Below are 13,810 nucleotides of genomic sequence, written 5' to 3'. Positions count from 1 at the left end.
GGTGAATATTACAGCCTGTATTATTATCACAGTGTACAGATCACAAAAATGAATCATTCTAGCTGAGAAAATGATTAAAACTTAAGAAAATTACATTTCTATTTCTCTAGTTTTGTCTATTTATTGCATTAAACATTAAATATTTTATTATCTTTTCATATATTTGCTAAATTGAGACATAATGTCAGTATTTAAAAAAATGTAATTCTGATTTCAGCCCCTTCATTGCTGCAACACTGGTATGTATAACCTGCTAACTCGTGACCTGTTACACTGTGTGTTCTGCAGGACAAACCCTCTCTACCTGTCGCCATTAAGACCTGTAAGAACTGCACATCAGACAGCGTCAGAGAAAAGTTCCTACAAGAAGCATGTAAGACCACACTGTGTTTTCATTTTACTTGACTTATTAGAAAACTGTGACTCATTTCATATGTGCTGAGTGTGTTAATGTGTGTGTGTTTCACTTGCAGTGACAATGCGTCAGTTTGACCACCCTCACATCGTCAAGCTGATTGGAGTGATCACAGAAAACCCTGTGTGGATTATCATGGAGCTGTGCACTCTGGGAGAGGTACGTTTTAGGATAACGTTCCCACACGCAGATTGAGTAGAGCGTGTGTCAAGTCTTATCAGTTTTTAAAGGAAACTGTTCGGGTATAAGTTACTGGAAAGCCTGCACATTAAAAAAATCCATACACCATACACCGTAAAACGATTTCTCTATCTTTACCTTACACCTGTTTATCATCTTTTTCTTTCTGTCCACAGTTGCGTTCGTTCCTTCAGGTGAGGAAGTACAATTTGGATTTGGCCACTCTCATTCTGTTTGCTTACCAGCTCAGCACAGCGCTCGCATATCTGGAGAGCAAACGCTTCGTACACAGGTAAACACACACACACACACACACAAGCATGCACACTAGTGGGGCACGGCATGCAGATATATCAGCGGGCACTGCCATTAATCCACGGACTGAGAGGGTCAGGTCATAAAAGTTAATGTTCTGATTAAAAGCAGATGGGCTGCAGGTGGGAGAAATGATATATACCAGTAAAGAAGAACTTTAACTGTAACCTCTTCTACTCTTCCTCCCTACAACAGACCCATGGATTCCATAGGTCTTTTAGTTTCAGGTGATACCAGTATCATCACCCTGGCAGTTAAACTCAGCCCACTACAGCCTTCGAAAGCTAGTAATAAATAAACATTCATTTATTTAAAACCAGCCCACTTCAGTGCACTTAAGTGTTATATGTCACCACATCATCACGCTTATTAATAATATTGAGTTTATTAAATACTTAGTGTAACCACAGCAGCAGAAACCATAAGTGTGTCATCATTTAAGAGAGTCGCTGGTGTATGAGTGACTTCATTGATTGTTTCAGAGGATAAAAATGTAGTTCTGTTTCCTCTGTCAGGTTTGTAACTACAGTTTTTAGTTTTGCTGCTTAAATGTCTCGTGATCTTTGCTGCAGTGACGTTATTGTGCACAATGAAATACAATTACTTAAAGCAACCTCTCTAATCATTAAAGTAAACCGGTGAAGAAAACTCATACATCAGTACAATACATAATTTAAAAGCATCATAGCCTACAGGGACTGGTAGAGGTAGAGGGGGAGTGACAGGTCCATGTAGCTGCAGGTCTCTAAATCAGAGATGATAATTCCTCCGGGTGCGAGGCAGGTGGATGATTTAAGCGTACATGTGGATTCAGATGACGTCAGAGGCGATCCGTGCATCACTAGCACACTCATACAGAAGATTAGGAAGACTGACTGTGCTGGATTCACTTTATTATCATGGCAGGTTTATAGTATAACTCAAAATAAGTAACCAGGAGCGCTACAGGAGTTTTAATTCATGATGTAATCTTAAATAAAGAACAGAGGATAATGTCTTGTTGCTTGTTACAGAATGTTTTGTTCTGTTGTGCAAATGCTTGATGGCACTATTGGCTGCATACATTGAACTTACTGACTGAAATAAAGTGGCAGAAAGGACATGTAGTGCACTTTGTAGTAAATATGCAGTGGTTTATTTACAGTATGTCATGCTCTTTGATGGATGCTTTTCATCCATGAAATGATGAATAGCATGTATATGATTCAGGCCTGATAATGACAGTTAATACTGACTTACAGGGACATAGCAGCACGTAATGTGTTGGTCTCCTCAGTGGACTGTGTGATGCTCGGAGACTTTGGTCTGTCACGATACATGGAGGACAGCTCTTACTACAAAGGTAATGATACTCGAACACACACATACACAGCTTTGCAATATTTTAATGACACAGAACTTGATTCACTAATGTCCAAATGTATCCAAGACAGCTGTTAATGTTGTTGAGAATTCCCTGAGTAGTACTTTAGCACCACCAACAGGTTTCATCAGGGTACTGCAGTTTATGTGGACTCACTGCACATGTTTGCATGACATAAAAACAGCATCTTCTTCTTGTCTGTGACCCTCTGAGTGATTGAAAAATTCACCAGTAACCAAATAACAGAAATTTTAGCTATATAGTTTAAGAAAATGTTCTGTACGTTTAAAGGTAATGTTAATTCTGTATCTGTGTTTGTCTCAGCTTCTAAAGGCAAGCTGCCCATCAAATGGATGGCTCCTGAATCTATCAACTTCAGAAGATTCACCTCTGCCAGTGACGTCTGGATGTTTGGTGAGTTGTGATAATTTATGGGTTTGTTAGCTACAGGAAAAGTATGATGAGATCCAGCCCTGAAGAACTGTCTCTGTGTAGGTGTGTGCATGTGGGAGATCTTGATGTACGGCATCAAGCCTTTCCAGGGCGTCAAGAACAATGACGTGATTGGCAGGATAGAGAATGGTGAGCGGTTGGCCATGCCCCCTCAGTGCCCGCCCACCCTCTACAGTTTGATGACCAAGTGTTGGTCGTACGACCCCAGCAAGCGACCGCGATTCACCGAACTCAAAACACAACTCAGGTAGTAAAAATGTTTTGTCAGTTTGTGCTTAGAAGTGCTGTCGTGTTTTCCTGTGATGAATATTACTTACACTTAAGGCCATTATGGTAATACTATAGTCATGGCTTTGCAGTGTTAGTATGTGATTTTGCATTCATTAACAGATGTTCTATGAATTAGTCCTTATTGTCCAGCCCTTGTGTCCTTGGTGTTAGAGCGAGGTTTCCTACAAATAAAGAAGAATTTTCCTTTGGATTTAATTTCCCCAGTCATAAAGTTGTGTTGTTAACTTTTCCCTCTTTTGATTTATTTCCCTGCACTGAGAAACATTTTGGAAGATATTTTTTTTTTCCCATTGGTCCACCTATAAAGAAGAGGACCACTCAATAAGATGTGTATAACTTTTGCAGCACCATACTGGAGGAAGAGAAGCTCCAACAAGAGGAGAGACTTCGAATGGAGATGAGGAGACAAGTCACCGTGTCCTGGGACTCTGGAGGGTCTGATGAAGCACCACCTAAAGTAAGACTGAATGACACTGTGCTCTTCCCCTCTGATTAACTCAGTATATGCATTTGACATGGCTAATAAACAAACTGTTGTCTTTCTGTTTGCAGCCCAGCAGACCAGGTTACCCCAGTCCTCGTTCCAGTGAAGGCTTCTTCTCCAGCCCTCAACTCAACCACTTCTCGGTACAGCAAACACACACACGGCCACACACACAAACACCAACACACAGATCTCATAGTGAGAAAACTGTGCTCCTCTGTTCCGTCTCATCCACTGTGGCTGCAGTGGTGTTTTCCTCTGACTTCCAGAGGTTTCAGGTGGCAACAGCAGCAGAGGATGATGGGGGAATTTAGGAGTCTTACGGGAATCTTAAATATATTGTAACCTGTTCAGAAACAGAGATAAAGGAAAACTCTTTTTTATTATTAATTTAAGATCGTTGATCAAATATTTTCATTGGTTACATGTGTTCACTACCACAAACATTTTTTTCTGACTTAATGTTAATCCTGCAATGTTGTTTAACTGAGCAGTTCAAGCAAGTTAAAAGATATTTTTTTGGCTCTTTTTCTACAAAATATATTTTTTTTCTTCCCCTAGTCTCTCTGACTTTTGCTCAGATGTTTCCTGTTTGCTGTTCTAATTACTTTTCTGTTGTAGTTTTAAATTCTAAGAATCATAAATAGCTTAATTTAGTAATACTGTACATATTTATCCAGTTAATTTTACATATTTCTGCTGCAAAAGAACTGGAGACATTCCTTTTATTTTCCATGGAGTACTTACAGAAAAATTTGCCATTGAAAGCTTTTCAAAAAATGTGTAGATGTTAAATATTAGAAAGAAAAAATCTTGTTTTTCACGTCATCTCCATGTTTATACTGTGTTTGATGCAAAGATGATTGAGGCTGGGTAGACAGCATAAAATAAAACTAAACACTGACCAAATTAAGGTGTGACAAACGTGAAAGTTGTATTAAATCAAAACTTTGTAGGAATGCTGTTTTCAGAAAAGGTTTATCAAACACAAATCCACCAATAATGTTCCATTCTACAATACTGGAAACATCTTTGATGAGTTCCATAAATCATATTTTTAATTCAGTCTCTGAAATGTTCTGGTTGAGCACTATCGTCACAATAAAGGCCGACCCAGTAAAGTCAGTATGGAGTCTGAGTAAATGCACAGACTGCTGGAAGCGTGTGCTGCGTGTGTCAAAGTCAGAAAAGAGAAATGTGAAGGCAGAGAAAATGAGAGAGGCTCTCAGTGCAGTTATTCCTCTCCTCATAAACCGAGCAGACAGCAGGCATTTCCTGTAGTGCTAAAAGCCACACACACACACACACACACACACACACACACACAAATCAAAGCCACTCTCCAGCCCTTATGGCGGCGAGCAGCTCTCTCTCTCTCTTGTCCTTATAAGGAGTGTATAATTTGAACTGCTATTTAAGTCAAACTTGATCATATCACATGCAAGAATAACTTCTGTATATTTTGGTAGCATGTGTTACACACGAGAATGAGAGCAGCTGAAATGCTGTACAAGAACTCCCATGATTCTTTGAGGCCTTGAGCCAAATCAGTGCTTGTTATTACTAACAATGCTTAATAAGTGTTAGCGGGATTAGCGTTATTATTTCATAAAGATTCCTCAATTATTCTCTCTATGATTCAGAGAGCCTTTCTAGGAGTCCATTTGAAATGTGGGTGCACTCTTCACTCTGCTGTTTTCCATCAGTTTTTTTGACATAACGTTTACAAAAACTGACAATTTAAAGTGACAGTTTTTGAAATATGACTTTGTGATGTAATCCGGACAGAGAAAATTAAAGCACTTATTATATTCTCTAAGATAATATCTGTCACTTTACACTCTTGTAACCTTCACACATGTGCCTTTACCATACCAGGTTGTTTGCAGGTCCTTTACAAGGCTTGAAAAATTAGCACTTAAAGGTCTAGTATGTATTTTGGGGCATCCATTGGCAGAAATGGAATATAATATTCATAACCCTGTTTTCATTAGTTTATAATAAGTCACCAAACAGTCTTAAATTGGAATTTGTGAGGTCTTCATTAGCACAAACATTTTATCTTATTTCATTTATCCATCTTTTAATTTCTTTTTGTCAAAATGAGTCAAGCTCTTCTGCATGAAAGTGCCCAAGTTATGTTTTATAGTTGTGATGTCTAAGGAGCAGGATTGTGTTTGCTTTGACCTGCATGGAGGTGTATTTTTTTTCCCTGTTGCAGTGTCTTATAAGCCAAGTGTTGATCCTCCTTACCATTATTAATGGTCTTTGATATTCTCTCCATCTGTGTCTGTCTCTGTATGTCTGTGCACCTGCAGCCGACAGCACATGGCGGTGTAGGAGGAGTAGGAGGCAGCTACCCTCCCACTGATTCCTGGAATCAACACAGACCTGAACACACGGCACTGTGGAGCCCGAACATGGAGGTATGCACACTCATTGATAAAGGACATCTGACAGGAAAAACCCCCTGAAATTACATCTACTTTTATTTCCCGACGTCTCAGCCACTTGAATCACATACTGTCCATTGGTGAAGTGTTGCAATTTTCTTGAACTTTCACCTTACTGCATGCTGCATCCAGCTTAGCCAAAAAAAACAACAACAGATATACCTAAATACAGTTAAAGGATGACATCTAAGACAGCATTTGATCCTAAAACAACCTAGGTTTTCAGTTTCATATGTATTTATGTAATTTACTTTTCATTTTGATTAAACATAGCAGGTGACATGAGGTGCTGGCACTTCAGCCATATATTAAATTTGGTTTTTCCAGCGGACCACAGCGCTCTGTGCAGGGGAATAAAGTAACTGCAGTCAGGGAAATGTTTAAAACTTGATCCCTGCAGTCATTTTTATGAGCCGATGGATTTAAGATTATCACACTGTTCAAGCAGCTTGTTGTCAGCATATAAAGATAACTGAGGTGCTCATGTTGCTATCCTGATTGGACTTTTTAACAAAAGTTTTGAATGTCGAAAGAGCAACAGTTCACATTCAAGCACTGGTGTTTTCTGCAGGACGGTGGATGTGTAGGCCAGGCCATGATGGAGGAGAGGCTGATGATGCAGCAGCAACAGATGGAAGATGACCAGCGGTGGCTGGAGCAGGAGGAGAGCTTCATGGTTATGGTAATGGTTTTCATACACTGTAGGAATGTTTCTAATGACTAATTTCCCTATGTTTAAACAGATGTTGAGATGATGAGAGGACATCTCTCCAATTTCCCACTGTGCCGTTTTAAAACTCAGTTTTACTCGAGCGTTACCGTGGTGACAGGGACTGCTGTCTGACAGCTACATGAATAAAACACTAGTTTAACAGACTAATATTTCGACGTTTAATCGCTTTAATTGACTAATTTCGCGCATCCCTAGTTAGGTTTGGACATACTTACTTAACTGAGTAGTAATTCTGATGCCGTCAAGGAGGGTAGCGATGTCAAATTTACTAGTTAATTAATCGAGCACATCCCTAATATATAAGCTACAGTTTTCAGTTTTTATTTGAAGACAATAGACACATTATGAGCAGAACATCACCTCTAGAAACAGATGGAAAATTAAAGGGAACTTACAGTACTCCGGTCCAACTTCTAGCCCTCATAATACATTGCATTCAGCACCTCCTTTGCAGGGCTTTAGTGCAGAGAGACTGTAAATAACATTTATTGGGGTAAGCAGTGCAACCCCAAAAAGTTTTCCAAACAAATTTCAATTTTAATCCTCCAAATACTGGTCTCTTAGTTCAACCGAAGGAAAATTCGATTCACTATTGTAGCTACCTAAATAGGGATCTTCTTCTAGGTCAACTTGACAGCTAACCAAACTATTCGCTGCCTGGTTCGTTTATATGTGTGAGGCTGTGGGGCGCTCTTTCGACTTAGTAAAATGTCTTTGTGTATTGCTGTTGCCAGATGAGCTGCACAATATCTTTTTCAGATCTTTGAAATGGCTCAGTTGTGATTGATTTATCTCATCAGACAGTGAAACATCCCCAAAAGGAGCCAAATCACTACTTTAGCAAAACAAGTCTGTTTTTCATCTCTCTTCAGGTCAGATTGTTTCTCCTCTAGCCTTAATCTGCCGCTTTCTTTTCTGAGCCAGGTGTAGGAGAGCTGAAATAGAGAGAAAAACACAGAGATGAGTGATGGGGCGAGACGTCCGCTCTCTTTATTTATTGCTTCACAGAATAGGAAATCTCTCAGGACAGAGCTGGCGGACGGCATTGCTGCTATCTTATTTGTTATTTGGTGAAACCATGGCGTCATTTATTTTTCCTGGCCTGTGTGCTCTCTTAATGCATCAGTTCCTCTGTGCACCCACCTTCACAAACTTTTGGTGAGATTTAATGCTGGGGATGCTAAATGGCTCACTACATCCCCAGCTGTTTTACGGCTCAGACTTTGGACCCTCATGGAAGTTGACAAGTAACAGGAAGCTTCCTTCACAGACGTGAATCAATCATCAATAAATACCTGTTATCAACCTCATTTCAGACACTTGATACATTTGAGCGGCACTGCCAGGGTATTTTTTACTCCTCCTCCTGATGCACCGCCATTTTAAGACCTAGAGTCAGGTCATAAAAGAAGAAAGTCAGTGAGGTGGACTCAAAGTCTGTTAAGCTTGTTGTAATCTGATGTCACAGTTGAAAATAAAACCATAAAGTGAACTGTGTACTGATCTGATTTAACCACAATGACAAAGAGGATTATTTTTAAGGCAGTGTGGTTTATGAACTCGGTGTAGCTGCAGCCTACTGTATCATCACAAGTGTTGACTAAGCCCTTTATCATTGTGTTGTGCACCGACAGCCCCAGAAAGAGCTCAGAGACATTTTTTTTAACAGCCATTTTTATTGCGTACTAGTATGGAGTATCATAAGAGTTTCTGAGCTCGCTGATGATTTGATTTTAAAGAGAATCCTGGAGTCCTCGTCCGTACACTGAACCCTTAACATGTATGTCTGTATAATGCACCAGTTTTAAAGGGGTAATTTATTAAAAAACTGCTAATTTAACTTTAAATTTCATAGAAAATGACCTCTAAATGTTTTTATTTATCCAGTAGAACATGATCTTAAAGTTCAGGTCTAAAAGACTATTGAATCTGGAAGTACATTTTTGTGATAATACCTATGCATATGTACTTAAAGGAATACTCCATCCCCCAAATGATCATTTATTTATATTATTAATCACCCCGTGTTACATTGATTCAGTGAAGAAAACTTTGGTTTTCTCTCCACAGTGAACAAAGAATGCAAAAACGGAGAAAATTCTTAATGAACTGAAAGGGGAAAAAAAGGGGGGCTGTGTTAAACAACAGCAAACTATTTAAAAACTCTCACAAAACATGTGCAGTGTAATCATGTCTCATTAGTTGAGTATTTGCCAAACAGACAGCTCTTTCTGACAGGGAACTGAAAGTGAAATTTATCTATGCTCTCTTCAAAGTCAGACTCCATTGACTCAAGCAGTAATTTTACCTCGCTGAACACAGGAGCTGCTGGCTTGTCTACCACTGCCCTCTGTAGATCGTTTGTTTGTGTCATTGTGTGACAGTGACACAAACAAACAAGGCAAATTAAACATTATTGAGGCAGCAGTAGACCAGCAGCTCCCATGTTCAGCGTGGTAAAACAACCATTTTTGTAAATGGAGTCTGGCTTTGAAGAGATCATCAATAAGTTTCACTTTCAGGTCAGTTCCCTATCGGAAAGGGTTGTCTATTTGGGAAGTATTTATTATGCAACTGGATAAAAGAGACTTGGATTATACTGCATAAGTTGTGTGAGAGTTTGTAAACAAATGTTTTGATATAGTTTTGCTGTTTTTTTTAAGGTGGACCCCTATGACTTCAGTTAATCACAAATTTCCTATTGGATTCTTTGTTCACCATGGAGACATGCTAGAAAAACAAAGTTGTCTTCTTGAATTCAATGCAACACAGGTTGATAAACTGATAAACAAATGATCATCTAGGGGGTGAAGTATTCCTTTAAGTAAATCATGACTGCGGGACTTTAACTTGAATGTCAGTATTTTTACATTGAGCTATTAATACTTTCACTGAAGTAGAAGATCTCAATACATCTACCACTTTAGAGAACTGTCTGAATGAAGCTCTATTAGTGAAATATGTACATACACTTTGTGATAAACTGAAAGGAGGATCAACAGATGAATTAAAGAGAACGAAAAAGCAGTAAGAGAGAAGGAAGGAAAGTAAGGCCTGAAAAGAAAGAGATGGCGAGGAGGAACAAGAGTGGAGGACAGAAGGAGGGAGAAAGGAAGTGGGATTGGCATGAGCCCTTGAGAGGGTGGAACGAACAAGGAGTCACCCATCCAAGAGAAAGAGAGAGAGAGAGAGAAAGAGTAACAGAGAGAGGGGAAAACAGAGGGAGATGCAGAGAGATGGAAAAAGTGGGAGGGAGAAACAGACTGAGGGAGAGAAACAGAGACGAGAGTGAGGCGGTTGGATCTTTTCTTTGCAGGATTTTGTCTCTGTGGCTCAGTGGAGCTTTTCCTCCTCTGGAAAAACTTCTTCTCTTTCTCTGTCTTTCCCTCTCCCTCCATTCTTCTCTGACTCAGTTTTTCTGTCTTTCTCAGTTCACTTCTCTCAGTCTCATCTTCCACGTTCTTAGATTCCTCTCTCTCTCTCTCTGTCCTCCCCTTTATGATATTCTTCATCAGTCTTTCTCTCTCTCTGTGTCTGAAGTTTCTCTTTGCTCGCATCTCTCTTTCTCTCATACTTTCTGTCCCTATCTCCGCCCTCCTTTCGATGGCCTCCACTCTCTGCTTTCCTCCTCCCGTCTTCTTCAGCCTCTACTCTCCCAGGATGCATCTCTTCAAGGCGTGCTTCACCAAAACGGTACAGAAACAGAGAGAGAGATGGAGTTTGGAGTCGTGCTTGGGTTTTAGTGGTGAAAATATGGACAGGATTAAGTAATGGTGTGAGCTGCAGGAAGACTGTCAGGAAGTTATATGTGTGGACAGGTGTTTATCTGCTGCTCTTCTTCTTTTCTGACGTGATGATGATGATGATGATGTTCACGTTTTCAGGCAGTTCAGATGGAAAAATGACCTTCGGCAGATCGTAGACATTGGTGGAAATCCTATTGTGCAAAATACGTTTGCTGGTTCTTCTGTTGAAATGTGGTGCTTGGCTAGGAACAGATAACTGTGGCTGCTTTGCATAGACTTTTAATTTCTCTGACCTGCAGGTGACTGTCAACCTGTTCACTGGTTGTGTTTTTCATATTCTCTGTTTGTTTGTGGATGCACCATGCTTTTGTAAAGTGAGTCCTATGTCAAATAACAATGTGATTTTATTGTACTTTATTTTTTCAATAACCTAAAACTACCCGGAACTTTTGCAGTGATTGAAATTGCTTGTTTGTTGTCCATTAAATCCATCTCTCTGTTTCTTTGCTGCAGAAGGCAGAGTCCAGGAACAGCAGAGGAAGCATCGACAGAGAAGACGGCACACTACAAACACCGGTCAGTCACTCTGTGTGTGTTGACACTCAAAGTATAATTGTAGAAATGCTGAAAAGAGAAGAAGCACGGAATTGGATAACAGGACAAGGAGAAGAAAAGTAGCAGATCACAGCAAAGATGAGAGAGATAAAGAATTTAAAAGTGGGAAAGTATTCAGTCCAACAGACAGACTGACGGACAGACAGGGGAAATACAGAGGCTGGGAGAAGGAGAGAAAGTATTTCTGTCCGTGTGCCAGGGAGGGTACTGCCTACACACCAACCACATGACCACAGAGGGCTCATGGGAACTTTAAACCTAGAAACACTGCAGAGTTTTACTGTAAATGTGTATTATGTCCTAAAGCTATTCTAAGCACTGACCTTATCGTCTCCGCACTGTATCAACTGTAGCTGAGCGGTGACAGTGCTGATGGGTGTCGATATGATAGAGTTTCTTATATTTAGCTTGTGAAATTACTATCACTATTAGAAAAAAATTTTGGCAAAGTTTTTCCTCTTATTCAAAGAGCCTGTCGTGTTTGTCTTTGCACAGGGTGGAAGTCAACACATCTACCAGCCTGTCGGGAAACCAGGTGAGAACACAGACACACTTAAAGGAATACTACACCCACAAAATGATCCTCTGTGTATCAAATTACTCACCCAGTGTTATGATGAATTTGTGAAGACAAGTTTGCTTTTCTCGATGCCTCCACAGTGAAAGAAGAATCCAAAAACAAAGAAAATCCTTGATGAATTGAAGTCATGGGGGGGCGCATTTAACAACACCTATATACAAACTTTCACACAACATTTACCAAGTCGTATGCTCAGTACTTCCCAAACACATGGATTTGCTAAAACCTAACTATTTAAAACACTTTTGCATCAACAGTCTCACACACTGGGGATCTCATTGAAGTGCACGAGCAGAGTTTAAATGCATGCGTTTGCCCAGGCCTGCTGTGCCATCTGTGTTTGGGAACTACTGAGCAGGCAACTGGATAAATGAGACTTGAATTATACTGCATGAGTTGTTGGACCCCTATGACTTCGATTCATCAAGAATTTTCTGTTTTTTGGATTCTTTGTTCACTGTGGAAGCATGCGAGAAAAACAAAGTTTTCTCCCTGAATTCAGTGTAACATAGGGCGAGTAATTGAAATACAAATGGTCATTTGGGGGTGGAAGTATTCCTTTAACTTAAAGAAGAGCTCATACATTGTAAAACACTTGAAAATAAATGTCCTGCATTCATGTAAAAGTTCACAATTATTGTCAGCAAAATGTACCTTCGGCATTAAAAGTAAAACTACCCATAGAACAGAACTGTCCTTTTCACAGAGTTAATAATTACTGTAGTTCCTATTGCAGTATTAATGTTGATGTGTTAAAATTAGCTCTACCTAAACCTGCATGTCAATTAGACTGTGCACTGATGGAAAGTTGTGTCTCATATTTCATTAAACTGATGACGTTTTTTATATTTAATCAAGTTTAAAGTAGCGTTAAATGGAAAAACTCATAGTACAAGTGCCTTAAAGTTCTACTTAAGTTGTAATAGTCACAAACTTTCCACCTCTGCACACTAGCATAAAGTAGCTGTTAGCATGTATTCACTTAACTCCATGCTACATCTCATACTGTCATACTCCTTTTTTCAGAACACGTGGCTCCACCTAAGAAACCACCCCGCCCTGGAGCTCCTGGTCACCTAGGTAACCTGGCCAGTCTGTGCCCCGTGGACAGCTACAACGAGGGAGTCAAGGTATTTATGCACACATCACGCTCAAACACATACAGAGCTGTGAACCATTAATATTTCTGAGTTGACTTCAACCCTATGAACACATTTTGCTGATGGGTTGCATGCAGTGCCAATACCTCGCCTGTGGTCGGCTCTGGCCTAATGTGCTGTCCCTCTTCTCTCCCCCTTCACTCCTTCTCCCCCCTCTCTCTCTTATTAACATCCCTGCACTCATTCTGTTTGTTTCCCTTTCACACCTTGCCGTCTTCCTATTACTCATCCTGCTTTTCTGACCCCTGCATCCACCTATCCATCAATCAATCTGTCACACCCTTACCCTCTCATCACGACCTGCTGCACACCCCGATCCCCTTCTATCACCTCCCTGTCCCCAACCACACCTCCCTCCCTCCCATCTCCTCAACCTCCCCATAGCCGTGGAGGGTAAGCTGATCTTTGTGTTGGTCTGTCGTCGCTGTAGAGCTAGTAATAGTTGCCATCATTATTATGTGCAGAGAAGTTTCCTGAATTGTACTCAAGTTATTTTTCTTTACCAGAGGCTGAACAAAATATCACTGTTAGCATGACAAAATCGTTTTTCACAGAAATACTCTTGACAAAATAATCTCATCTGGGGCTTTCAAATGCATCTCATGAGGACTGTGAGACGTGGTTGAAAGCTCCAAAAGTTGACTTTGGAGCTGTTATTACTACGAGCTTGTTCCACTATTTCCCATTCAGTACAATGGAAACTTCTCATCCCATTAATAATAAGGTGGCTGTAGGGTTGTAGCAGCCGTAGCCAGAGTTTTGTGAGAAATATCCCTGGTAAAGAAAAATAAAACCAAAATGTAAAAGTCATCGTAGTGTTTTTTCATAGATCAGTAGAACCATTAATAAATGATGACTGAATTTCTTGTGTTGCATCTTTAGATAATAACCTAGTTACATTAATGTAGTTAAATTAGTTACAAACATTAACTGGTTACATAAAACTAATTAAAGCTGTGGGAAATGTTTGTCTCCACCATTACACAGAAACCTTTCCTCAGTGTGGCTTCAGGTGATTTATT

The 13,810-nt window shown here is 39.9% G+C and overlaps 1 protein-coding gene across 7 annotated transcripts in view; it reads left to right on the top strand.

The window, feature by feature from the left end:
- The window catches only part of ptk2aa (protein tyrosine kinase 2aa), a 73,440-nt gene that overhangs the window by 56,210 nt on the left and 3,420 nt on the right, over positions 1-13,810 (top strand). For all 7 annotated transcript variants that reach the window (XM_050034137.1, XM_050034136.1, XM_050034133.1 and 4 more), the window contains 13 exons: positions 289-373; positions 474-574; positions 772-887; positions 2,152-2,252; positions 2,598-2,687; positions 2,769-2,973; positions 3,363-3,474; positions 3,570-3,644; positions 5,820-5,927; positions 6,526-6,636; positions 10,947-11,009; positions 11,544-11,583; positions 12,655-12,758. In XM_050034137.1, coding sequence (XP_049890094.1) covers positions 289-373; positions 474-574; positions 772-887; positions 2,152-2,252; positions 2,598-2,687; positions 2,769-2,973; positions 3,363-3,474; positions 3,570-3,644; positions 5,820-5,927; positions 6,526-6,636; positions 10,947-11,009; positions 11,544-11,583; positions 12,655-12,758 — 1,311 coding nt within the window. The remainder of the gene's footprint in view (positions 1-288; positions 374-473; positions 575-771; positions 888-2,151; positions 2,253-2,597; positions 2,688-2,768; positions 2,974-3,362; positions 3,475-3,569; positions 3,645-5,819; positions 5,928-6,525; positions 6,637-10,946; positions 11,010-11,543; positions 11,584-12,654; positions 12,759-13,810) is intronic.

The sequence above is a fragment of the Epinephelus moara genome, chromosome 22 (genome assembly GCF_006386435.1).
Source record: "Epinephelus moara isolate mb chromosome 22, YSFRI_EMoa_1.0, whole genome shotgun sequence".
NCBI classification, from domain to species: domain Eukaryota; kingdom Metazoa; phylum Chordata; class Actinopteri; order Perciformes; family Serranidae; genus Epinephelus; species Epinephelus moara.
This window is presented reverse-complemented; position numbering and strand designations above follow the sequence as displayed.